This window comes from Sceloporus occidentalis, unplaced genomic scaffold (assembly GCF_023333645.1).
Source record: "Sceloporus occidentalis isolate IW3139 unplaced genomic scaffold, rSceOcc1.0.p SCAF_2, whole genome shotgun sequence".
Classification (NCBI taxonomy): domain Eukaryota; kingdom Metazoa; phylum Chordata; class Lepidosauria; order Squamata; family Phrynosomatidae; genus Sceloporus; species Sceloporus occidentalis.
Genome location: NW_028316982.1, coordinates 175274151 through 175302111, shown reverse-complemented (window position 1 = coordinate 175302111; position 27961 = coordinate 175274151). Strand labels below are relative to the sequence as shown.

General features: G+C 38.0%; 2 protein-coding genes across 4 annotated transcripts in view; both read left to right on the top strand.

Moving 5' to 3' along the window:
- LOC149319366 (E3 SUMO-protein ligase ZBED1-like) overlaps positions 1-13388 on the top strand; it is a 47226-nt gene extending 33838 nt beyond the window's left edge. For both annotated transcript variants that reach the window (XM_089511553.1, XM_089511554.1), the window contains exon 2: positions 6395-13388. In XM_089511553.1, coding sequence (XP_089367679.1) covers positions 6405-8534 — 2130 coding nt within the window. In that variant the 5' untranslated portion in view covers positions 6395-6404 and the 3' untranslated portion in view covers positions 8535-13388. The remainder of the gene's footprint in view (positions 1-6394) is intronic.
- The window catches only part of LOC149319365 (polyprenol dehydrogenase-like), a 137126-nt gene that overhangs the window by 7276 nt on the left and 101889 nt on the right, over positions 1-27961 (top strand). For both annotated transcript variants that reach the window (XM_089511556.1, XM_089511555.1), the window contains exon 2: positions 26616-26723. In XM_089511556.1, coding sequence (XP_089367682.1) covers positions 26616-26723 — 108 coding nt within the window. The remainder of the gene's footprint in view (positions 1-26615; positions 26724-27961) is intronic.

The following is a 27961-nucleotide window of genomic DNA, read 5'->3' as shown; positions in this document are numbered from 1 at the left end:
ATTTGCATCCATATGGCTCCCCACTGCTTTCTGTGTCTCTTAGCCACTCTACTTTTCTGGGGGCTAGGGGCTGCCCAAGGATCTTAATGCTGATAAATGAGTGAGTGGGTGGAATATAAGTAAGTATGTTTAAAGGGCAGCTATTAGCTGGCAAAGTGGCAGTAGCAAATGTGAAACATTTTTGTAATATTTAAGATTTTGTTAAGGCTTAAATTCACTTGTTTGTCCCAACTAGAGTAGATGCATCAAATCAATGCAGCTTATTTTTGTGTTGATTTTCTAAATTACTATTGATTGAAAAGGTCTAATGGTTGAGATTTGCAATTGTCTTTAGGCTTAAATGGCTTCATCTGCACTACAAAAATAATCCAGTTTGACACCACTTTAACTGTCATGGCTCAGTGCTGTGGAATTCTGGGAGTTGTAATTTTGTGAGACATCTAGCCTTCCCTGTCAGAGAGCTCTAGTACCACAACAAATGACAAATCCCAGAATTCCATAGCATTAAGCCATGGCAGTTAAAGCGATATCAAACTAGATTATTTTTGCAGTACAGATGCAGCTTGAGTTAATTATTCTTATCATTCCTATTGTACCAACACAGAATCTGGAGCGTGATGTATTCCTGATGTATTGGCATAGCTTGATGAAGTATAGTGAGCATATTATTCTAGTTCTTAAATTATATAAAAAAAAAGAGAGAGAAGTTGTCTAAAAATAATTACACAAACAATTCTCTCATATGTTATGTAAACTCTTTTATTGAGTTGTACATTAACATACCGTAATTTAGTGGCCAGGTTTGCACTATTAAAAGAGATAAGAGAGTTTGGGGGAACTTTATTAAAATAAATGATAAATTATATAAAACAGGCTTTTCTCTTGGTGAGTTAAATAAATCCACCCTACTTTATCAGTCTCCTTCCTCTTGCTTTCAGGGTTTTATGTGTTCACAATAACGTATAGGTGTTCTGAATCACAAAGCTTTTAGTCATCCTGATGTAGACTGAAGTGGAGATACTTGAAATCAAGCTAGATGCTGGTGTTTCATATGAGTGCATAGTATGGTGGTGCTTGAGCCTGTATATACAACAGAATTTGTTGTAGTACTTTTTCTCTTGTCAGTTTTGCTCAGGATTATGACAAAAAACTAGCAGGGATTTGTTAAATGAATGTCTTTTTGGTAAAATAGTGTAGAACATCATTGTGTTGGTTTCAAAACATAGGTGTAAATCGAGTATTGAATGAACCCCATTTATAGGCAGTGATATTTAGATAAGATGTTCTGCTACAAATGTGTAAACGTAATTGCTGCTGCAACTGTATAAACCAGCCATTATTGGAGGGGGGGGGGGTTAGGGTTTAATTTAACAGGTTCTGTGATAGGCTACACAAACATCACCCTTCAGTATCCCCACAATGGAAATACATTATATAATTACAGAAGTTCATACAGTATATAAACATCAGTACTTTGAATGATCAAGCCCAAGACATGATGCATATTTGGGTGTCACAGGGAAAATAAAGTAAGCAGATGTAGGTGGGAAGCTGTTTATGTATAGTGGGGTGTTGGAATAGAATGGGTAAGCTAAATGACATCCCTGGATAAGTGGTTGCTCACTGTAAAACAGTGGCCAATCCTGTGGCTTATGCAGAAGACAGTATATGACCGTTGTGTCCTTTAGATCAACTAGTTTGACATTTCTTGCTCGCTGGCTAGAAGGAAAGTAGTTCTCCTTCATGACAACTGTCCTTTAGCCACCATACCTTGGAATGGTGCCTAATTGTCATGGCTCATGATTTTTGTTGTGCAGTTCCTTATATTTACAATATGAGAAATGTGAGAAGCAATATTGCACCAAGAACTATTGCAGAAGTTAATCACATTTGATTGGGTTGGAGCAGATGGCCCGGAAGGAGCAGCATCCAGCCCCGATTGGGCTGGGACCATGGTGATCGCACAGTCTGCTCCTGACGTGGGCTGCCACCATGTTCCCAAGTCGGCAGGCGGCAGCATCAGATTAAATCCTCTCCTAAAAGGGCTGGCTCTTGCCAGCTTGGTGCGGTCCTGGTGTGGCTTCCAGCCACTTTGGGGCATGCATCAGCTAAACACCACGCTCCCAAAGTGGCCAGAAGCTGCTTTATTTGGTCCATATGTTTCAACCCATAGTCTAAGAAACATATGGACCAAACAGAACTCTTGTTTTGAAAACAACAACAACCAGAATCACTCCCATTATATCTCACTGAGAATTTGCTATCCTTGACTATTTTCTGATTGGTTCCATTTCCTATTTTTGCACATTTCCAATTAGCTATTCTTTTGCTCATAGTGTAGGTCCAAGTCAACATATAAATAGACCTTTGATTTATTAGATGATTCATTGAAATAGTACTAAATAGAAGCATCAGTTGGATTCTTCCTTGGTGTTCATACTCAGTGGAAGGTGATATTCATTTGTTCTTGTTGTTTTATAACAAGGTATCTACAAATAGATACTAGAGACAAAGTTCAGAACACAGCTAGCATTGTGCTTGTATTTGCATTAACTATAACACATTCTGGGTGCTAAGCCAGGTATCTCAATTTTTTGTCTCTGAGGAAATGCACACTTAAAAAATTTAAAGTAATTCATAAAGGTTCCTTTTGTCCTAAGTGAAGGGACAGCAATGGCTTTACACTGAAAGATTTAGGAAAAAAAGAGTGTTTGTAAAGTGCCAGAGTTTAGATAGCTTGTCATTGTTTTAACAAAAGTATTGTGTTATGCCATGATTTATATCTGCTAACCATTGCAATCCCTTTATATCAGCCACATTAGATCTTCTTTTCTAAATAGTGAAGCAAACGCAAATCGTTCAAGGGTCACATTTGGAGTAGCAAAGGATCCAGAATTGAGTATCAGTACTTTAAAAATGTCATGTTCTGTGCCTCTAACAATTCATACCTAGAAGGTGACAAAGGAAAGGAGAAGATCTGGACATAGTGGCCAATATCCTTTTTTTAGTTCTGTCTAAAGTACATTTACAGAATTAATTAGATTTTCCTATGTATTGACTCACCATCCAGCTGTTGAATGAACGGGCCTACTCTGGTTGGAACTAATAAACTGGATTCCAGCCAGTGTGTATTTGTTTGCCTTTGTCCAAAACTGTACTCCTTCATGGCATAATTATATCATGTAATAGATGGTTTCATAGAGTATAACCTTGTCTTAGAACTTTAGCATTGTCCTGTCGTGTTTGCTATTCACAGTAAAAAAATCTTAGTTGTGTGTTAAATTTTGTTAACAAAACACTTCTTGCAGTTAGCTCATCAGAGTTGGGCAATACCTTAGTTATCACCACTAATAATAAAACTATTTGAATTATCTGATCAGACTCAGGCAATACCTTAATTGTCACCACTAATAATAAAACAATTTGGGGAGATTGCAGACTCATTGAAGGAAAGTGGGTAAAAGCATCAGTTTACACCTGGTGTTTTTTGCTTGGATGCAGTTAATGGCTGCTGTCTCTGTCGACAAGAAGGTTGAGTGTGATCCAAAGAGGATCATTCAGACCTCAGTAAGCTGCTAAACTGGAGAGATGAGACTAACATTGCAATCTCTGGCCTGGTACATGTGGGTGATGGAATGTTGCCCCTCTTTGCTGTGCAGCTGTGCAACAGCATCCACATGTGGCTGAACAGATGTGCACTCAAAAAGGAGCCACTCAAGGCAGCTCCTTTTTTGTGCTGTCATAAAGATGATGACGCTTCTGCTGACAGGCGTCTGTAGGTGGCGCCCGCTGTGTGAATGGGTGTGCGTACCTGTGATGTCACTAGGGCTGGGTACATCTGGACGCCCAGCCCTATCGAGCCCTAATATCTCCGCAGCTTGCCCATCTGTACTGGGCCACTGTATCAGCAAAGCTGACAACTAAATTTAGGTGATGCATTAGATTTTTTAAAAAATCAACTGAAACCGAATTGTGAATGTTACCTAGTGATTAGAGTAAAATGGAATCATCTTTTTGGTACAGTTCCTTTTGGATGATGGAATCATTTCCCTCTGATGGTAGATTTTGCTCTGAGTAGTTAATTGGGTTATTTTCCATAGTAAAGAAAAGTGTGTCTACTGGAAGAGTATTCCACCTATGATTTTGGTTTCTGAAGTATCAGCTGTGCTGCTGCTAATTAACATGTAAAAAAAGTCATCTTAAAAAGGTCATCAGTGTTTCATGCCTTGTATCTTGATTTATATATTCACACAGTGTGATTGCAACTGCCCCTGAAAATGTTCATATTAATGGCCTTGTTATTAGCTGCAAGTTTGTGTCCTAATAGTATTAGATACTGGAATAACCAGGTCACTAAACAGAGGAGCTTGGATCTCTTGAGTAGATAATGCAGTTTCTCTTCTTCCCCCTTCCTTTTTAAAGAGAAACAGAAATCAGTTACAGTATGGATGCTTGGAACATTTTGCACATTTGTAAGGCTTAAAATTTGCAGCAATAAACTTCATGGTTTTGTTTTTTATAAAACCACATTTTAGATCCATTCTTTTTCTTTCTTTGCCTGAATCTCTGTTAAACATGTTCCCAAACACACCAGGGCTTATTTTTATTATTGTAAACTCTTATATTGTCCAAGTCCCCCTAATCTTTTATTTTTGAGAGTACACTTGTCCCTCTCTTTTCGCGGACTTGGAGTCCACGGTCTCATTCTTCACAGGAAGGACAAGCAGGGAGGGACAAAATGGTGGTGCACCCAAAGGTGTCCTTGAAACTTCAATTGTAACACTTCACTCGCTTGCTGATTTGCTAGTCCAGGTGATAAAGCAGAAGCTTTGAAGCCTGCTCTTGCTACATATAATGGTTCTGCTTGATAAATATTCACAGCTTTGTAGGACTGTAATCTTAAAATATATCAAACTTTTAAATCAGTGTAAATGCACTATAACATGTCCCAAGTAGAGTGCTGTGTGAAAATTCAATAAATATTCTTTTAAACCATTTATAAGAGGATGTTACATTCACAGTTTTAAGTGCTAGGGTAGGGATGGGGAACCTTTGCCTTCCAGTATTTTGGATTTCAACTCCCAGATACTGGAGCTGGCATGGCTAGTAGTCAGGTATTATGGCAGTTTTAGACCAGAACATCTGGAGAACCAACTCTGGTTTAGGGGAAAGAACATTCTTTCAAATGTGATAATGTCTTATGTGAAGTATGTAATACTTAATACAGATATCCAAATGTATTTGTAATGCTCAGTAGTTCACAACATTTGTTTGTGATGATGCTTGTATGTAAATGGATAAAATGTGATGCATTGATAGCCTCAAAAGGGGTATGCAGAAGATGACAAATTATTTCAGTTCATAGAAGTTTCTTACACATTACAAGAACTCACGTGAAGCCTGGATTAACTAGGAGTTGAATATGTTGAGGAACCAAAAATGCATTTGTCAGAGTTTCCCTCCTCTCACTGGTGGGTATAAGGGAGCCACTTGCTGCCTTTTGAGCTGGAAACTGGGCTTGTCAATGCAGTGAAGAGTTGTATTTGTAGAGAAGTCTGTAGAGAGAAGGGTTGTCTTTGCAAGCACCCTTTGCCTTAGAAACACTTATGAGTTCTTCCAGAGCTTAGTGTGAGGTGGGTAAACCCTTACATTCATTTTCAGCTTGGATCAGGAAACAAAGAGTGGGGGGGGGGGGGGAATTTGATGACACATGGAACTTGTGGGATGTCCAGAGGGCTGTCAGAGTCAGACCTTATGCTTCTTTCAAGTTAGGAAGAGCAAGGTTATAATAACAAAAGATATCATATCATATCCTCACTCTTTAACTGTCAGCATCTCCTTGTACGGTGGAGTCCAGGTTAAGTTAAAATTAAAACCATATAACTGAGGCGCTGGCTCTGATTCCACCTATACTATTGTATAATGTAATGTAACTTAAATTTTGATTGAGTCTATTTGTTGACAGTCTGAATTACTACAGACTGTGCATACAAGTATGGGCAGCCCTCCATATTAATTGATTCTGAACCTATGGATTCTACCATCCATGTATTGAATATATATATATTCCAAAAAAAGCAAACCTTGATTTTGCCATTTTATACAAGGGACACCATTTTACTATGCCACTGTATATAATGGGACTAACATCCATTCCACAACTTTTGGTATCCATGGAGGGTCCTGGAACCAAAGCCCAGCAAATACCAAGCATCCACTGTTTGATGTTGTTGTGTGTCCCATTTCTAAAGGAACTGTGAGGCTAATTTCTATCCTCAGACATACTCAGATATTAATATAATTAAGGTAGGCTATATTTATTCATAGAAGCAGTGATTTCAGATAGTTGACCTATGCTTTCTCATTTTGTGTTTATCTGCTGCCTTTTTATCAGGTGCTCATTAATGAGTGAAGAATCAAAAGATTGGGACAGTGGCCAAGAAGCAATGGAGAATAAAAGTACAGAAGCTTCCACATCAGACCTAAAGTTAGTGGCCCACCCAAGAGCAAAAAGCAAAGTTTGGAAGTACTTTGGCTTTGATACCAACGCTGAAGGATGCATATTACAGTGGAAGAAAATCTACTGCCGCATTTGCATGACACAGATTGCCTATTCAGGAAATACATCCAACCTGTCTTACCATCTTGAAAAGAATCATCCAGATGAGTTCTGTGAATTTGTGAAAAGCAACACTGAGCAGATGAGGGAGGCCTTCGCAACTGCTTTCTCAAAACTGAAGCCAGAATCATCTCAGCAGGTTGCTCAGGAGAACTTAATTATGAAGACATGTCACAGTTATGAAAATAAAAAGCATCAAGAACTGACATCAGCAGTGGTTAGCTTAATGTGTGAGGGCTTGTATCCTCCTTCTATTGTAGATGAGCCCACCTTCAAGAATCTCTTAAGAATAGCTGACCCCCGATATGAACTTCCATGCAGAAAGTATTTCTGCACAAAAGCAATTCCTGAGAAATACAGTGCTATTAGGGACATTGTGTTAAAAGAACTGACTGATATCCTGTGGTGTGGCATATCTGTTGATATGTGGAGAAGTGAGAACCAGAATAGATCCTATGTAACACTGACAGTTCACTTTCTCAATAATGGCTCTTCCAGCTGCCTGGCTGTTAATTCCCGTTGTTTAAAAACATTTGAAGTGCCAGAGGAAAATACCGCAGAAACCATTACACGAGTCCTTTATGAGATATTCATTGAATGGGGAATCAATACAAAAGTTTTTGGTGCAACAACAGACTATGGGAAAGACATAGTGAAAGCTTGCTCACTTTTGGACATTCCAGTACAGATTCCTTGCTTGGGGCAGACTTTTAATGTGGGTATACAACAAGCTTTTCAGCTTCCCAAATTATCTGGTGTCCTGTGCAGATGTCGGAAATTGGTAGAATATTTCCAGCAGTCTGCAGTAGCCATGTACATGTTGGGTGAGAAACAGAAGCAACAGAACACTTCACATTGCATGCTTGTGAGTGATCGTGTTTCCTGGTGGGGTAGCACACTTGCCATGTTGCATCGTCTTAAAGAGCAACAGTTTGTAATTGCTGCAGTTCTTGTGGAGGACAGCAATAATCACCATCTGATGTTGGAAGCCAGTGAATGGAATACAGTTGAAGGCTTGGTGGACTTGCTGCAGCCATTCAAGCAGGTTGCTGAGATGATGTCTGCTTCCAAGTACCCAACAATAAGTATGGTGAAACCCCTCCTTCACATGCTGCTGAATACAACATTAAACATCAAGGAAAATGACCTGAAAGAAATCAGTATGGCAAAGGAAGTGATAGCCAAAGAATTATCTACAACATACCAGCATACACCTGACATAGACATGTTTCTTAATGTTGCAACTTTCTTGGACCCAAGGTACAAGAAACTGCCCTTTCTTTCAGCATTTGAGAGGCAACAGGTTGAAAACAGAGTGGTGGAAGAAGCAAAAAGTCTTCTGGAGAAAGTAAAAGAGAGCACAGTGAAGACAGAAGAGCAGTTTTTTGCAGTGGCTGAAGAGCCCCCAGTGAAAAAAATTGTAATTGCCTCCACCTCTCCTCCTACCAGCAACATCAATAACATGCTTGCAGAAATCTTTTGCCAGACAGGCGGTGTTGAAGACCAAGAGGAATGGCATGCTCAGATTATTGAGGAATTGAGCAATTTCAAATCACAGAAAGTCCTTGGATTAAATGAAGATCCCCTCAAATGGTGGTCTGACAGACTCGCTTTATTTCCTGTTTTACCAAAGGTTCTTCAGAAATACTGGTGCATTGTGGCCACGAGAGTGTTCTCTGAACGTCTTTTTGGTTCATCTGCTAATGTTGTTAGGGCAAAGAGAAATCGATTAGCTCCAGCTCATGTAGACGAACAGATCTTTTTGTATGAGAACACTCGCAGTGTGTCAGAAGCTGAGCCTGATGAAGAGGATGAGGGAGAATGGGGCTTGGAACAGGACCATATTATTAATTTAAGTGATACAGCAAATGTAAACAACAGTTTCTTTAATATGAGAGACAGTGGTTTCATATAGATGGAATACTTAATGGTCCTTCTAAAAGGAAGTGTGTCTTAAATTACCAAATTCCAAATTCTCATGATAAGAATGCTGTAAATACTGAACGGTTGTAACATAACTTTGTTTTGGGTATGTGTGCGTGTGTACTGTATGTGAATGTGGGTGCTGCCATCAGGGGTGTGACATGTTACTCCAAAAAGCTGAAGCAGGCATAACGATTTCAACAACACAGATTCAGGCATGCATTAAAACATGTGCACTGTCCTTAATTACTTAGGAACATGATGCAGAAATAAAACAGTAACTTTTTAAACACTTGCTTAGTTTTTCTTGCTATAGGAAGATCTCATGAATCAACACCCTGAATGGGCCAGCTTGATATATGATTTAGTCACTTGTAAAAGCTATTTGATATAGGATTTGCAAGTTTTAAAAGCTTTGATTTAAAAGTGTCTGCGTATTTAAATATTTAAAGCTTTTCAAAGGTCAGCTCATCAAGCATTATTACATAAAGGGCCTAATTTTAATTACTTACTTCACATGATACTTTCCCCATCAGATTAATTTCTTAATAACAGCATGTGCCTTGTAATACATCAATGGCAGTGTTGGAAGCTTTTATTTCTTTTTTGTCATACCCTGTTGGATGTAGTAGAGTCCTGGTAAACATACTTGATTGTGGTTTCTCTCCATCATGTCTGGTCAGAGAAGGTCATGCAGAGGGACTGTAATATGTACCTGTGAATAATTACCTAAGCAGAGTTGTGCTGCTATCTGCCACAGTACAAATTAAAGATCATGAATTCATACATACATTGCAAAGATGCTACTCACGCTTTAGAATTAGATAGTCTAGTATCAACTTCAGTGCAGATGTTTAGGGCTGGGTATGTGCTTGACTCTTCAACTCACCTTTTAGCCAAGAGTGTTCCCAAAATAGGATTGGTTACAAGTCAATACAGAATTTTGCATATTTAGGATGAGGGATTTCAGTGGGCTTAAGCATGCTTATCTTTTTGTTGGACTTCAGCTGTAATGTCTCTCACCATATTATAATTTCTCCTTAATAAGCAGTGGGAGAGTCAGTGGTTTGGGTGTTGGAATAGGATTCTGGACACCAGGGTTCAAATTCCTGCTCAGTTACAGAAACCCACTGGTGACCCTAGACAAGTCACACTCTCTTTGCCTCAGAGGAAGGCAAAAGCAAACCTCCCTCTGAACAAATCTTGCCAAGAAAACCCCATGATATATTTGTCTTAGAATTACCATAAGTTGGAAAAGACCTGAAGGAACACAATAACAATAGGCAATGAAGAACAGACTTTTAGATTTTTAGCCAAAGAACATGCTAGGGATGAAGCCAGATTTCAAATATTGGATTAGGAGAAGTGTCTGGTAGACCCATAGTCACCTCCCTGAGTTTGGAAATATTTTATTGTTCCTGATTTTTCTGACTTTACAGACATTCTTGTACAATGTTTTTTGCTGAAATTCTGGGTATTTTCACAAAATTTTAAGCGTTACATTTAGCTTTATGTTAGTTGATTCTGTTTAAAATACTGTTCTGATTTAGATGTAATGTCATAACGGTTTTATCTTCTCAGAATGGGCCAATGGTACGTGTACTTTTTTCTCTTCCACCACAGAATGGAAGTAACAAAAGTTCCAGTTTTGAATAAACAAGAGTTTATTTTTATGTCTGAAGTGAGGAAAGTGAAGCTTACTTTAACAGGACGTAGTTTGATCAACACAGGATCAGTCTGTGTTTTCCCATTCTGATTTCTCCAGAGTTAATGAGAACCATAGCTTTCAGAATTCATTTGTAATAGCACATGGTGGCTTATGTAAAACTGGAAATGGTAGCTTTTGGTTCCCTTGTTAAGGAAGAGAGATATGAGACTGAGATTGTCTGTGATAGAGTCATGTAGGCATGGTTTAATGTTATGTTAGGGTTTAGCTAATGATTGCTTGCTGTTAATGAGACAAAAATGCCTTGTATCGATTATTAAAAAATCAGTCAAAACTCTGGCTTATTTGGAGGATGTTGGCATGTCTGCAATCCATGTGGATGCTTGTTACCTTCATACTATGTTCATGTGTGTATGTTTGTGTGTTTTACCAAACCAGGTTGAAAATGGGTTGGAAGGTACTTTTTCCTGATCAGATTATGTGTGCTAATTTGATTTCACACCAATATTATCTATAAACAGTAATTTGAGGGCATATATTGATAATGTTGTGTGATTCTTGGTATAAACTAGGGCAGACAAATAGTACACCTTTCAGGCTGTTCTGCAGCCCTCAACCCTCCGGACTAACTGGTCTAGTGAGTTGCCTTTCCTGGAAGGCTCCAAGCCTCATCTTTGACATCAGTTGCAGATGTGCCCTGTTTAACCCTAGGAACCCTAGCCAAGGCTCTGCATCAGACACATAGCCACAGTGTAGTGGCTATGATTATTCTCCCAATATGATCCACAAAACCCACTTTAAAGTCCAGTCAGCTGCACAGAGAGATAGAGGGACAGCACTGGCAAGCTGGGTGGTGAAGGATAATGCACCAGTCTCCTCCTGCCAGGAATTCACCAGTGTACCAAGTGGGGTCCTGTTGAAACTCCTCATCGTGCTGCTAGAGGGCTGGATGCATCATCCTGGCTGGATTTTGAAGTGCATTTAAAGGGCATTCATGATTGTGACATTTCGTCACAATTGTAATTGTGAATAGGTAACATCTACAAAGTCATTACAAACCTGTAAGACTAGCTTTTGACATAAGTAAGGGCCAGTGTGGTGTACTGGTTTGAGCATTGGACTATGACTCTGGAGACCAGAGTTCAAATCCCTGCTTGAACATAAAAATCCTCTGGGTGATCTTGGGTAAGTCATATTCTTTTCGCCTCAGAGAATGGCAATGGCAAATCCCCTATGAAGAAACTTGCTAAGAAAGCCCTATGACAGGTTCACCTTGGGGTCACCATAAGTTAGGAATGACTTGGACGCATACCACAACATTAACGACTAACAGCCCCCATGTTTTTCCAAGACAGAAGTGCATTTCTAGTCACATCCATTTTTTGTTCTTGGTTCTAATTCTTGATGTTTTTGGCTGCTCATGAAGCACTCAAAGGGTTGAAGGGCAGAACATGGGACCCCCAGACCAACCACACTTCCCCACCTATGATGTTAATCCATTCATAATTCCATTCAGATCTGTTTTCTCCCATCAAGAACCAGTTGTACTAAATGTTCTTATGTCATTTCTATGTCTGTTCAGTATTACAAAAATATATAAGATTTCCAACTCACGGCAGAGATTATGCTCATGTGGGTATACAGAGCTGACATTTCAGCTATTTGTAGTAGTTATCAGAACCTATTAGCCTTTTGAGACAACTTAAAACTTTTGATTATGTTGAAAACATACAGTGTTCATCTACTAGAACCATGTTATTATGAACAATTGTGCAATTCGAACAAACCTTTAACATACTTTACAAATAGTGCTCAGTTTAAGAAGAGACACATGTTTCTGTTTTTAAATAACTTTCATCAACTGTTTGTTTTGCAGTGACAAGATCTTTAAGAACCATCTTTAGAGGGTTTCCCAGAGCCTCCTGTTTGCCAAAGGGAGGATGGCTACTTTAAATAGAAAGAAGGACAGAGAAGTTCTTTTACATAGTGCATGTGCATCTACATGTATTTAGGTGTTTATTAATACACACATAGATTGAGAGTATCCACACTTCATGATTATAACAGTTTCATACCACTTTAACGGCTATTGCTCCGTTCTACAGAATCTGGGATTTGTAGTTTGATGGTGTAGTTAGAATTCTCTTTTAGGAAGCTCTAGTGTTGGAGCTCAGGGGGCAATTCCATAAGGATTGCTAGCAGATAATTCTGAGTACCTCAACAAGTTGAAAAACTGTCTAAATACCATAAAGACACCAGATCCTGTCTGATATTGAAAGCTAATCAGGGTCAGCCTCCGTATCCATGAATTTTTTTTTATCCACGGATTCAACCATCCATTTCTTGAAAATATTCAAAAAAGTAAAAATCCCCCATTACAAGGACCCACTGTACTTGGATGGGAGACTGCCAATGAATTCAGGTGCTGTAGACTGTATTTCAGAAGAAGGGACTAGCAAAACTACCTCCAGGTATTTCTTGTCTAAGAAAAAACCTATGAAATTATGGGATCGCCATAAATCCACAGGCAACTTGAAGCCTTGTGCACACACCAGACTGAACACCAAGGATTCTGTAGGATGGAAATAAAATTGTTAAAGTGGTATCAAACTGCTTTAACTGTGAAGTATGGATATACACCATGTTATTTTACTTGACAGTGAACTTCCACTCTGGAAGATCTTCCTATTAGTGTAGATTTAAGACACCTTTAAACTGTTTTACAGAGCTATCTACTATTGTTTGTTTTTCCTCATGTGGACACAGGCACAACATAAATATTTTCACACAACCACATACAGTTCAAGTCAGTTGAACTTCCTGACACTGTCTGTTGAATATACTGTCATATTGTTGACCTTAAATACAAATGGATAAATTCAATGAAAGACCAATGTTTCTGTAAAATCATCTAAAGCAGGTCTGCACAACCTGGCAATAGATAGGGGCCAAAATTAAAATAGAGTCAACTTCTTCAGGCCGCAGAGAGGTTTTAATTAGATATTAATTAATAATATTAGGAAAGTTTTGTTAATCATATTAATTATTAATACTAATTAATACCAATCAATAATATTAATTAGAATTAATATTAATTGCCTTCTCCTGCTCTGCCTGGCCCTCTCAGGAGAAAGCTGGACAGCAGGAGAGCCTTTCTTGTCATTCTCCTCTTCCACCCAGATGTCTGGGTTTTCTCCCAAGGAGAAGGCCAGGTGTAGAAGGAGGAGGAGGACAGGTAAATGCTTGCCCTGCAAGCCTCCTTCACCACCCAGGAGAAAGCTGGGAAAGGAGGAGCTTTGCTGGGTGAGTGTTTGCCCATCTTCCTCCACTTGAGAAAGCTGAGCAGCAGAGGAGCCTTGCAGTTCAGATATTCACCCATCCTCCGCCGCTTCCACTACCTGGCCTTCTCCTCAGGACAAAGCCAGGTAGTGGAGGAGCCTCGAGGGGCAAGCATTTGCCTGTCTTCTACCTCCTCTTCTACCCAGCCTTCTCCTTGGCAGAAAACCAAACAGTGGAGGAATCTTACAGGATGAGTGTTTGCCTGTCCTCCTCTTCCTTCACCACCTGGCCTTTTCCTCAGGAGAAAGCCTGGTGGTGTAGGAGCCTTGCAGGGTGAGCATTCGCCCTTCCTCTTCCTCCTTGTATGGCCCTCTCCTCAGGAGGAGGACAAGAGGTGGAGGAGCCCTGAAGTCGTTCCATTTCCCTGTGGGCAACCCAAAATCCTTTGGTGGGCCGCATGTGGCCCCTGGGCCATATGTTGTGCAGGCCTGGTCTAAAGCAATATGTTGAAGTGTTTAACTGTATCTAATATGCCATCTAATTTGTACTAATCTTAGCATCTCGTGATTCTGAGCTGGTGCAGTCTTAAGTAGCTGAAGGCAAGACAGTGCATGATGAAATAATGTTAATCTCAATTGAATAAAGGTGCAGCTTGCTGAAGCTTAAATCTGCAGCTCAAGCACAAGTGTAATAAACATATACTGTACTTTTGTAAAGTATATTTATTACACTGCAATGAAATAATCCTTAGTACTGCAGTAAGTAAAATACTGTGAGATTACAGACAATGCTTTTACCATATCCCATTTCTGGCACAGAGAGTGAAGTTTCTCAGACTTGTGGTTAACTTGCATACGTTTGCTTTTCACCACAATTAACTTTGCCATTGGCCCTTTGCCTCCATGAAAGAGAGGATGGTGTCTTACCCCAACCACTAATCTATATATTCCAAATGGTCTTCATTGAAAACCTGTCAATAAATTCAGGTGCACCACAGCTGTCTAAGATAATTTAATTGCAAATGGCAAGTCATTGAACCTGAGACCTTTCACATGCAAAGCATATGTTCTCCCATTAAACTTTGGTGTTCCAAAAGTTGTATTCCCAAAGATGTAAATTGGCAGCTGGCTTATTTCTAATTCCACAGCTAGTTCTGTCTTGCCTACTCTTTGTCAGTTCACAACCCTTGTCTTTTCAAAATTCCTTTTTTGATTGATTCAGAGTGTGAACTCCTGTTTATTCCATTTCAGCCCCTGGAATAATATTTCACTCTTTTGATTTGTGCTCTAAATTCCAGGCATCTGGTGATGAAAGGTCATAAGGTAATTGAAATGTGATTATACAAAGTGATACTAGAATATTGCAATAAGCAGGTAGATAAAAATGGGTGTAAGCATACAAGTACAGCTTTAAACATTTGCCAACAGAAAGTAGTTGAAACAATATAACAGTGGAATTTACCCTTTCCTCCCTATGCCCTCTGGCTGAAGAGTTGCTCTATAAGCTTACATGTACATACAAGGGCATCAGAATATTTTAGAGCATACACAAATATAGAGATAATCATTGGATTAGAATTCAAATTGTCATCATTTGCAACACTGTCTTTTCACCAGTCAGCTTTTTCCAGCAACAAAATAGCTTATATCAGCAAAACAGAAATTTCCTCTTCTCCATGTAGTCTGCACAGGAAGATTGGGAGATCCTCTGGAATATGCTTTGGAAAGAGGTGGAATAAAGAGTGATAAAATCCATGGAAGTCTACTTGCATTTTGCCACATTTCCCCCATTGCCATTATATACATTGGCCCTCATGTCTGTCAAACTCATTTGAGACTAAGCTCTTTCGACACAAATAGAACTTGCCTCCAAGTAGTGGCTTGCTATCATATAGTGTACGTTTGGCTCTGGTAAAACTGGCATTAATTGTGCATAACATGGTTGAAACTAAATGTCTTGTTCTGGATCTATTTTTTTTAAAACAACAACTATCCTGTGTCACGCTGTTTCTACTCCTACAGAAATTATCTGCCATAAAAACAATCTGCCCCTGGATGAGCTCCACTGTGACACCACTCCAGAGCACTTCTGATGTTTAAAATTTTGTTATCAAAAAATAAAAGTTGCAGATGATCAAAATGGCGTGTTTCAGTGATGTAAAGCCATTATAAATCTTACCTGCTTTGTGTGGTATTTTAATGTTTATGTGTGGTCTGTTACTTAATAAACTTAAGAAAAAATATATTTAAATCTGAAAGAAAAATGTTTCAGAAGCACATTCCTGAAGTTTCCTGATTCTGTAGTACACTAGGGTACACACACAGTAGACCCTTGGTATCTGCTGGGGTTTGGTTGTAGAATCCCTCGTGGATACCAAAATCTGTGGATGTTCAAGTCCCCTTAAATAAAGTGGCATAGTAAACTGGTGACCCTTATATAAAATAGCAAAATCAAGGTTGCTTTTTGGAATATATATATATATATATATATATATGTTTTGAATATTTTCAAACCGTGGATGCTTGAACCCATGTATAAAGAACCTGTGGACATGGAGGGCCAACGATATATTTCTTTTAACTGTTCTGGTCTCTAAGACAGAAATATAAACTGGCTGTGATATGGTTCCCCAAGGAAGAGTCAACCTTTCTCAAGGGCCCTAAGCAGTTGGGCAGGATAGCACAGGCCAATCCCATGTTGCACTGACAGGCAGGTGTTTATATGCTCATCCACAATTGCGCCATGGACCCACTACTGCTGCATGCCCCGCACCTTCTATTAGGTTGGACATGGCCAGGTGCCCCCATCTGATGTCACAGGCTGTTTTATCAGAAGATGTGATGGCAGAGGCATATATGGGTATGTGTGGCTGTAATGCTGCATCTCTTTCTCCTAATTGTTCCTGTAAAGATGCTAAAATCTTTCAGTCTCAATCCTTCAAAGATGAGCAACTGTCAGGGGTTACAGAGCTGCCAAGAGACCTTTATTTACTTACTTATTTATTTATTTATTATGCCATCTTTCGCCCAGAATGGGATCCAAGGTGGCTCACAAAAGGAAAACAATTAAAATTAAACAGTACAGCTTAAAATCAATTAAAATAGTAACAATTAAAACAATATACAATTATTTAAAAACATACTTGTTAAAAAGATAAATAAAACACACTCCAATAAAAAAAGTGATATCTTGGCTAACTGCCCCTAGCAAAATACATTCAGATGCCCTCCAGTGTCTTATTGGGGTTGTGGGGTACATTTTTGCCATTCATTTAGGATTGGGGGGGGGTGATTGGCCTCTCTTGGGCTGCACATATCCCATACAAATGTTTTTTCTTTATCTAATCCCACCCCAATGTGCCAGTGTTTGTGCCCATTGAATACAATTATTTCATTCTTGGAAGCTCTCTGGAGACTGGAAGCTGCTGGCTTGACCAGCTTCAGAGACTGCCCACCTTTGCTAAATAGCAAAGCTTAAATCCAGCTGCTAGTTCCAACTAGATAACACCCACTGAATCAGTTGCTGAACAGTTAACACTTACATAAAACCAATTGGTTCTGCAGGTCTGCTTTAGTTGGGTCCAACTGAATCTTGGCCTACCTGATAACACAAAGTTCCATCTATATAATTTATTGAAAAACATACCAGTTTGCCATGCTCTTTCTCCTGTGGAAATAAAAGGTTTTAAAAGATAGCTTGAAGTTCTCACTAAGCAGGGAAATCAACCAGCAAACCAGGCTATCATGGGAATGGGGCATGACCATCAGGAGAAGACCAAGAGGGCCAGATTCAGCTCCAGAGCCTGTGGTTATCTGTCTTTCTTACAACACCATTGCAAAAAGATGTGACTAGGAAAGCTTGCTGTGTGATACCGAAAAATCAGTAGTTCTAGTAGTGAGAAGCTGAAGAAGGTACTGAAAAGCACTGAGAACAAACAACTGTCATTTTGACTGTGCTAGTTTTGTTTTATCAAGCTCTTCCAGCTTGTCTTTCCTAATCTAATGTGGTCAAACATGAAAGGGGGAGGGGAATTTATTTTAGATAATGTTTATTTTCAGTAGCAGTATGTGATAGATGCTGCAGGAGATATGTTTAACAGACATAGGTGTCAGGGGCTTCTCCAATTTAAAGAACATTGGATTACAAGTTTTTACTTATCCACTTAATTGTTGAAAAAGGGGTTGAAAAGAAACTGATTTGAAACTAGCAAGCTTCCACTACTATGCCCTTTTATTTTGTGATGATTACTGAATTGCCTTCAGTGTATGATTTCATTATGTTTTTAAAGAGCTGAAGGTGAACACAACTTAGTTAATAAGTTTTGAATAACCTATTTTTAATCCTAGATATGTAAAAGAATAGCAGGATTGGTATTTGCTAGTGCTCAGACTGGGTTCTGTAAAAAAAAAAACCCATAGATTTTGCACACTTGTACAGATGTAGGAGAATGAGAAGTCAATAGATAAAGGCCTATCTGGAATGTAGGTTTACCTAATTTCAGGGCTGGTAAGAAATGACATTTTTAAAAATGGCTTTTTAAAATTTGAGAGGGATTTTATTTGGTATGTGTTATCAACTCAGTTGTGAGAAACCTGCAAGATCCAGTCCTGTCCAGCTGTTGAAAACTCAGGGTTGTGGATTCTATGAATTAATCTAACTGTAGCATAGTCTTTCTCTTTTCCTACTGCCTACCACCAGCATTATTGACTTTTCCATTGAGTCATGCCATCTCATGTCCAAAGTTGACTTTATCTAAACATTTTTTTAGAAAAATTCAACCAGATTTTAAAGCATTTAGATGAGTTTTCAGTTTCTTTTTTTAAAAAAAAACCCAATTAGTTGTAAAAGAGCATAGATATCACGAATACTAATTATACAACTTCTCATTAGATTCCATGAATACACTAACAGTCGTTTACAGACATGGGAGATAACTTAATCAGCCCTATTCTGCAGATGCTGTAGTGTGCATTTTCTCTCTTGCCATCTCTCCCTGCCTTGCTTGATCTTGCTTCTCTGTAAGTGCAAAGATAAATAAAGTCAGTGAGCTGAAGAGTTGGGGAGATGGAGTAGATCTGAACAAGGATAGTTCGGGATATAAATGTAAGGCATCCCATTGTGATATGTTCAAAATGGATCTAAAAATATTTCAGAATAATTGCTTAGGGTGTACCTACTTTTTGATGAAACCTTAATCTCTGAACATGTGTTGATGTTATATTAAACAATAAGGTTATTTTACAAAAAAGAAAAAACAAAAAATCTTTAAAAAGACTCTTACTTACTAGTGATTTGAATTTGATTTAAACTATTAAAATTTAAGTCCTTCAGAGAAATGATTTAAATCATGTGTCAATTAATGGTTTAAATAAGTTTGAATTAAATCAATTCAGCCCTGCCTAATCTGGTGATGAAGGACCAATAAAGCATCACCTCTGGCTTCTGCTTAAAATAAAATATCTGCTTTTTTTTAAAACTAAAGCTACAGTGCCCTTGACAGTAAACAAGAAAGATCCATTTGTGAGGTATTTAGAATTCTCTGTTGAAGATCTGCAATTACACATCAAACTGTATATCCCAGGATTCCACAGGACGGACCCACAACATTTAAAGTGGAATCATAGTGCTATAACGGTGTAGTGTGAAAAGGTCCTAAAAGAGTCTGGGGTACCTTATATCTGCATACAGGTCATTCTGACTTCTCCAGGAAGAGTGTTTCATTATTGTGATGAAGACCTAAGCAGTGGGTTTCCAAAGTTATTAATGTTTTCTTGCCTCCTTAAAAGTTTATAGCAGAAACTGCTGGCAGTGTTATCTTATAAATGTTTGGTTTCAGTCTGAAATGAGAATGCTTTGAATATTCATGTATTTATGATTCTATAGCCATCTTACTTCCTAACACACTCCTGAATTAGAGGAGGATCCTAATTTTCCATTATTTAACCAATCCAGCCAGCCACCAATGTAGACACTAAGCTGGCATGGGTCAGTCCACAGTCTGATCCCTCTGCTGAGGCTCAGATTCTTAAAATAATATAGGATTAGACATTATGAAGAACATGGCTAAGTGGGTGCATAGAAGGTAAATGGTAATAAGGCAAATGAATGCACAACATCATTCTGAGCACAGGGCTTCTCTCTTAAGCAGTATAGTGTAGGGGACCAACAGGTCCTCTGTTCCAATTTCTGGGCTTCATGCAGCTTGATCAAGCAGCTTTAACTTGACATAGCTTTAACTCTGGTCTTAAGTGGGTAGAAAATGTTTTCTTTCTTTCTTTCTTTCTTTCTTTCTTTTGGTGGTGGTGGCGGGGGGGGGGGGGGTATTTAATGTCTCTGGTGCTGCTGCGAAGAAACACCAGAGCATAGAAAGATTATTAGGTCTATCTTCTGTGTACCTAGTTTTTATATTCTGAACATCAAGCTTCATGCTTTTATTCTGCTTTAGTACAAGATAAAGTAGATTTCCAAGGTATGGTGCAGTCTACTTGAACTCTGAATAATGAAAACTGAGAAGATCAAAGTGTTCCTTAAAAAACTGCATGTTGTGAATATTTCAATTTCATATTCACTGTTCTGCTTTGAATTTAAAATCCTATAGCATAAATAAGAATGTTTTAAATTTTAATTTACCCATGTGAGGAGAGCAGTGGAATAGGAGTTTGAAGGAGTAAAGCTAGTTGCATCCCTCTGCATGCTGATAGAACAGGCTTGGAGAACAACAGCATAGAGCTCATATCACTGGTTGTTTCCAGGTAGAGAGGGTTATCACACTGACAACGATGGCACAGTCCAGCAATCCAGTTGTGGTCTCCTTAACAAATTCAATATGGTAAAAACAAACAAATATAGAAGTTGTGATGGAAATACAAGGAAGTGTATTGTGTAGAGGACCATGTCATCTGAAGCCCTTGGTAAACTTCACTGAATGAGACAGAGCGACAGTGTGATAAAAAGAATCAGCTTAAACATCTCTCATTCTGAAAGGCATAATATTTCATAGGACTCTTTATTTATAACTTTATAAATCTAGGGAGAAGTCCCCTTGGAAATGTGTTTTTCAGTGTTTTTTTTAGTATTTCCCCCCCAGACCTTTATATCTCAGGCTCATTCAGTGATTCTGTGTCTTTCAGAAGAAATATTTATAGCTGCAGCACACCTTGTATATTTCTATTTCAAACTTCTATTTCACTTTTTAATAAAGGTTCACTTCCAAGTGAACTCAGTCTTAAATCATTTTTCATTTCTGTACATACTGGGGATAATTACAGTGTCCCTTCCTTGATTGTCCAGTATAAAAGTGAAATTATTGCCTTGTCTTTGAGGGTCAAGTACCTCCAGCAGTTTCCAATCACTTTATCAGCAGCAATCCAGTATCAGGTGGTATATTTGATTTTTTAAAAAGAGAAATGCCTTGTTTTGAACTTGCTTGCTAATCCTGCTGACTAATTCAAGATGTGTGGGTGGTGAGGACAAATGTATTTCTGAATTTTTAAACTTTTCCTTTATTCTTATTTCATAGCTTCTAGGCTAAGTCCCAGTGAACTCTGGTTCAAAATAAGTCAGAATTTTCCACTGCAGGCTTAGTTGTATACTCAGCAGGGGATAAATATTTATTGGTGATAATTAGAATTCTCCTGTAAAAGGAAAAAAAAAAGATTTGACTGGAGCTATGATTGTAGAAATAAATATCTTTGCTGTTTAATGGAAATACTTGTCAAAATTCTATCTAGCATTTATCCTAAATCACAAGATAAATTCCTTTTGAGTTCTCTAATAACACAGGCTAGGTTATATGAAATTTTGCTATTTTCAGTATTTGGAATAGCTTAAGATTCATTTCTGCTGATTTCCATGCAAGTCATGATACTCAAGTTGACTCAGAAAATGAATGCAATGTGAATCGAGTAAGACTTTACCAAAAAACCTGTTGATTCAGGCAGTTACTATTAATTACATAGAAAGTGCCTAAAATTGTCTCGGCAGTGTACAAGACTGTCACTAAACCCTTGCTGCAAGTTCACGATGTAACACATGCAACCCAAAGGAAAATGGTGAGAAGGCTAAGGAAAACATCTGTTTTTTTAAAAGTAGTGCTGATGGACTTTTGAAGGGGGAGGGTTATCTGTAAATTTTAAAAGTTCAAATTAACAACTAACAGCCAACATTTATTAACAAATATTACCTTAACCACCTGCTTCAAACATAACTGCCATTTATATATTCACATTTCAGAGTGATCGGAGATCAAATTTATTACAACACACACAATTATAAAAAACACAATGGTGGTTTCTAAATGGACATCTAGTTGAGTGGAGGGATTTCCTCATTTGTCTCTTTGTTTAGGAGGGTTTAGTGGGGTGGAGGATACCACTTAGCCAGCAGTCTGCTGATAGGCAGACACCACTGTAGTATATGTAATTTCTTTTAGTGCTATTTTATTATTCTAGTGGAATGGCTGGTGTAGTTTTTTGGGGGATGAGTCAAAATAATAGTCTTAAGCAAGCTGAATTCATTTTACTTTCCCCTGTCCCTGTTAGGCACACTTAAATTCATGCCTTGAAGTATTCCCCTCATGATTCGACTAATCTTGCTGCAGTGACCATGATGTCGAAATCTGCAGCAGGCACTCTGTATGTTCTCTTCTAAAGGTTGCTTCAGTTATGGATTATGGTGGTACTCTGCAAACTTTATTAGAATCCTGAGTGTTGTTGCATGACTGTCTCTTTTAAAGGGGGTGGGCAACTGTGGTAGGCCCCCAGGAGTCATTAAAGGGCCTCTCTCCCAATGCAACTCCTTTGCAAACCTGCCCCCCGCAATAACATTTTTGTCTCCAGTTGTCCCCAAATGTCCTCTGGGGTTCATAAGGAGCATTTTCACCATGTTCTCAGCACCCTACCCTACTGTCATTTAAGGCCCAGGAGATGTATTTTTTAAACAACAGGAAGTGAGTGTAAGTTTACTTCTTGGAGTTTTTCTTTAATAAAGCTTTTCCTGGTCAAGACATTATAAAAATTCTCCCACATTTGAAGGCATTTGGGAGCAAATTTTTGAATACTTGGGAATTTGAATGCTAGGGGCCACGAAAATGGCCCGAGGTCCACATGCAGCACATGGGCAACACTTAGTCCATCACTGCTCTTTAAGGTGGTCTAGGAATATTTTTCTATTGACAATCTCCTACACCTGCAATAACACACCACACCATGGCCTAGCTACCATGGTTCCATAACCTTCAATTCACTTTGATGGAGCCAGATGGAAAATGGCTGCTGCTGGAAAAGGGTTCTGGGAGAAGATGAACCAAGTCACAGAGAGGATGAATCATTCAGTTATCATTACAGGTAACAGAGGATTGATCTGGGACTAGTCTTGCTCCAAGTTTGTTTTACCCATGAATGAGGCTGTATGAAGCATGAGCTCACTGTTTCCAAAGGATTTTAAACACCAAAGAACAAAGTAAATATTATCATGGTAAGACATTATATAGAGCCAGCAAGGTATAAATATTTGAGAGTTGGATTATGACTGTGGAGACCAGGCTTTGAGTTCCCACTTGGCCATGGAAGCCCACTGGATGGCCTTAGTCAGGTCCACTATTTCAGTCTTGGAGGACTGCAAATTTTCTCTAGAAAGTTTGATGATAGATTCATTTTTAGGTCGCCAAATGTTGGAAACAATTTGAAGGCCCACAACAATAACAAGTTATTATTTATACAGATAGTTTTGAACAGGATTTTACAGTGAATGTTATACAGATTTCACAAGCATAAATCAGCAGGCATCTACAGCTCTATCATATACAGAAAGAGACATAACAGTGCTGTTCTTTTAATCTCCCTCCTTATGGATTTAAAAAACAAAAACAAATCATTACACTGACTTGTGGGGTATTTTCTGTCCCCACAGGAATTGCTTGTATTTCAGGAGGATAAAAGTGTGCCATGTTCCCCTATGAGACAGAACATTTTATATGAGTAGCTGACAAACTTCCTTTTCTGCAAACTAATTAAATAAAAACAGTCAGTGTAATTTTTGTGTCTTAAAAATACTGTTATTTCCAAATGAAAACAAACAAAACCTCTAGTTATAAAATCCAAAAAGCAACTTTTTAAATTTATGTACAGGAAAGACAGCAATAATAGTATTATGAAGTAATATTCTACCCAAGTAACAAAATCCACAGAGGGAAATATCTCCTAATGAAGCACCATTTTTTGTTCCATCCTCACTATAGACAACCAGAGCATGCCACTTGGATACAATCAAATTACCCACTGCAGAAGTAACAGTGGGCATTGTGTAGCTTATTCTTTCAAATGGTGCCAATGTATATTATGTCTTTAGTTAGAAAACCGTCTGCCATTTGTAACTAGTGAAAAAATGGTCTTTCTCTACATTTTCCAAATTAAGGAAAATAATAGTAGTCAGGCCTCATCTGGAGTACTCTATTCAGTTTTGGGCACCTCACTTTAAGAAGGATATAAACAAGTTAGAGCAGGTTCAGTGAAGGTCAACTAGGATTATAAGTACAGTAGTATGGAGAACAAAACAGGAAAAGTTAAGGGAGCTGGGCATGATAAGCCTAGTGAAGCTAAGAGATGACATGATTGCATGCTTTGAAGGGCTCCCACAGAGACAAGGCTGCTGGTTTGTTTTCTGTTGCCTGAGATGGTAGAACCAGGTTTTATGTTTTACAGTACTGGAGAATAGATTTTGATTGGGCATTAGATGGAACTTTGTGAAGATAAGAGCAGTTCGGCAATGGAACCAATTAACCAGAGAGTGGATGAAGTCTCATTCTATGGATGTCTTCAAAAGAGTCTGGACTGCTACCTGCTGAGGATGCTCTAGATGAAGTTCTTACATTGAGTGGGGGTTGAACTAGATGGACTATGAGTCCCTTCCAACTCTATGATTCTATGAGCTGTGATTTTATTATTTTGTCTAACCATAGTTATCAATCACTACATGAGTTTCTTGTAGTGTACCAAGCTTCCAGCCCAAGTGAATACCTTTTTTAGAAGGTATAATGTCTTAATATTGAATTATGTCAACATCTTATGTCAGATTTGGCATACATTACCAGAATAAGCATTTACTTCTGAACTCAACCATCTGTTCAGTTTTAGATCCATCCCTGAAGTGTACCACGTTTGATGATGTGACACGCTAATCCACATGCCTTGAAGAACTGCCAATTTATCAGTGATGTGATGTTGTTCGTTCAAGGCTTCATGCTGTCTTATCATCCATCCCCACTAGGAGCAATAGAGCAATGCATGTCTTCAATTCTGTAATGTCAAGGAGTTTCCATACTTCAACTTCAGTAGAGTTTCCCCCTTGTTCCAAAACATGAATATGCATTATTCCTCTCTATTTGTTTCACATATTATGTGTTAAAGGAGGCTTTCTTTGAGGAGCAGTTCAAAAGTTTCTAGTACCATACTACTTCATTGATTGTATCCTTCTTTGTCCCTGGGTGTTTCTCAGTGATCTCTCTGGCTGTTCTGTGGTGACTTGGGCTATTATATATACACACACACATACACACCACACGGCATATGCTGAAACTCATCAGCATTATCACCTCCAGAATTTTGAGCAATGTCTCATGTTTTGTTGCATTTATTTCAAAACCCCATCAGGTCTCATGGGAAGAACTGATAAGGCAGAACTGGGTGTAGAATTTAATTTAAGAATATATACTCTTGAACTGTAGAAAGCCAACAGTATCCGATTTCGTTATTGGAACAATGCAGGCTTCCCTAAGTGTACTTTGAAGGAGAATCTCTCTCATGTTGTATGTGTCCTCCCCTAGCCATATGTCAGAAATGCTGTGTGCCTCCTTGTTCCTCTGATCCTTTATGTCATCATCCAGTACATCCTATTTTATCCATTGTTTCAGGGTAGAAATGGCTGCTCTCATTTGGCATTACAAAGAAACCTTTCAGCTGTTTCCCCCTGACTTGTTTCATCCGTTATCTTCAAAGATTGTATTGCTTTATGCTCTGTATACCTGCTTGTTCAGTGAGATCAGACTCCCCTCCCCTTTTGTTTAGTACAATTCACAATTTCAAGGAAGAAATATTGCTAATACATTTGTGTGCTAACTGGAATCTCTGTTACATTAAAATTTGGGCCATATTTGTTTAACTCTGGTTATTCTGTATTTAATGGATCATATAAAAACTTTAAAAATATAATATTAAGTATATTTGTAAAACCAGAAACATGATTTCAAATGGTCATTAAAATGTGATGGACTGATTATCTTCCAAATTACCTTGATATATCACTTTGGTAAGATGCTGCTACTTTATGATGTGAATCTGGCTTATAGGCCATGATGCATGGCTCTATTATAGCATTGCTTTTTAACAACCCCCTGGGAACAACAGTGTCTCTGCATTTTTCTTGCTGTAACCTATTAAGCCACCCAAAGAGGTACCAAAGAGATAAACGTTCTATGCAAAATTTAATGCAGGGCTTGCTTGTTGCTAGGGCATCCTTAAAAGTATGGCCCTGTAGACTGATTTAATACTTGTTTGGTTCAAAGTTTATTCTGTTTTTGTTATGACAGCAACATTTTTCTCCAGAAACGTTCACACTATATCTTCAGTTCAGTAAACTATTGTATGACCTGGAATGAGGCAGCATGAAGCCCCAGGTTTAAACACTCTACTAAGTAGAGTTTTACTGAAGAAGAATCTACTTCAATAAGGTTAAGACTTCACTTAAAATTAAGGATCAGGCTTTTAGGGATGCTTCTTTTTCCAGAATTGTCACTTGAAGCCCAGGATGGTGGCGTTGATTTTTTAAATGGTTAATATTTTTTCTTCTTGTATGTAAAATGATTTTATTGCTTTATTGGGTACTCTGGACACGTAATTCAATGACACTATATACATTTTAAATGTAACATAAAAGATAGTATTTTGGCCACAATAGTTTTCTGCCAGAGTTTCTCTTGTGCTGAATGATATAATTCTGTTATGTCCACACTGAAAGCAAAACAAGTGCACTGTTTGAAATGTCTGTCATTAATTTTTCTGTTCTGTTGGCTAATGTAAGTTTTAACTTTTGTGGTAAAATGGGTCTTAACCTGAATTACTTTTCTCTTTTCAGTTTTTCCTCTACAGAATGGGAATGTTGCCATAGTAACTGGAGGCACTAAAGGAATTGGTTACCATACTGTGAAGCATTTGGCAAGACTTGGCATGCACGTTATAATAGGTATTGTTGTTATGTTTATATAAATATTGATTAGCAATGTGATTTAATTTCATTATAGTGGTTAAATTTGCATACATTATAAGTATTTTGCACTTTGCAAGTGCTCTCAGAAATAGGTCACCTTGAGGGAGAAGGACTTGTATTGGCTCACCCAGCAGAAGTAAAATACAGTGAAACCTAGCTCCATCAGCATTGCCTTAAAGTTACAGCTCTTGACCAGGTTTGAGAGTGCTGTGACAGGAAAGAGGTACTGCTTCTACATGCACATTACTTTTGGGGGTATTATTTTTTAATTGAGAGTTTTCCAGTAGACTAAAATTCTACAAACACACAATGATATAGAACACAGAGAGGAAAAATGAAAAAAAACCAAGCAAAGAAAAAGAGAACAGAGAATAAAGAATAAGGATTAAAACATAGAAAAAGAGATGACTTCATTCTTCCTTTTGACAGTTATATAACATCTATATTATATCAAGCCCCTCAAAATAAAAACCAATAGCTACATGCTAATTAATTTGATTTGCCAGGTGCAAGGTTCTAACATGAGATACTTTGGCAAGGAAAAACATTGATCTATATATAGAAGCTGCTGCTGTTGTTGTTGCTGTTCCTCTTCCTTCTCTTCCTCTTCCTCTTTTTTGGTTGTTTCATCTTCATTTTTTTGCCATTTGGAATGTTGAAAGTATATGATGGATGATGTGGACTCTTATTAAACTGTAGCTTGTCTTCCCTGAATGTTTTTGGTATTTATGATAAAATAATTGTTGAAGAAGTATGTTAAGTACATTTTATCGAGGCATTCACTCTTGATTTAATCATCCCCATACTACAGGACTTTCCAGGCAGATTGGAAAAAAATTACCTATCTCTGCTGCTTGATGATTCAGATATGGTCTCCAGATTCTGTGCCTCTGCTATTATTACCCATGGACACATTTTAGATGATAAAATTTAAGATTTTTAGACTAGGTTTTTTAAGGATCTTTAGATTTAGTATGCCTAAAAGATTTTTTTACTGAAGTGATTTTAATTACCATATGTTAATATTTGAGAATTAATTGTAAACCTTTTCAGTCATGAATCATATATATATGTGTGTGTGTGTGTGCGTGTGTGTATATGTATGTACACACATATATGTATGTATCTTTTATGAGCTTTATGCTTTTTTGAATTTTATGAATTTTTGCTGTAACTAATTGGACTTTATATTTTGGTCTATTATCATAAATAAA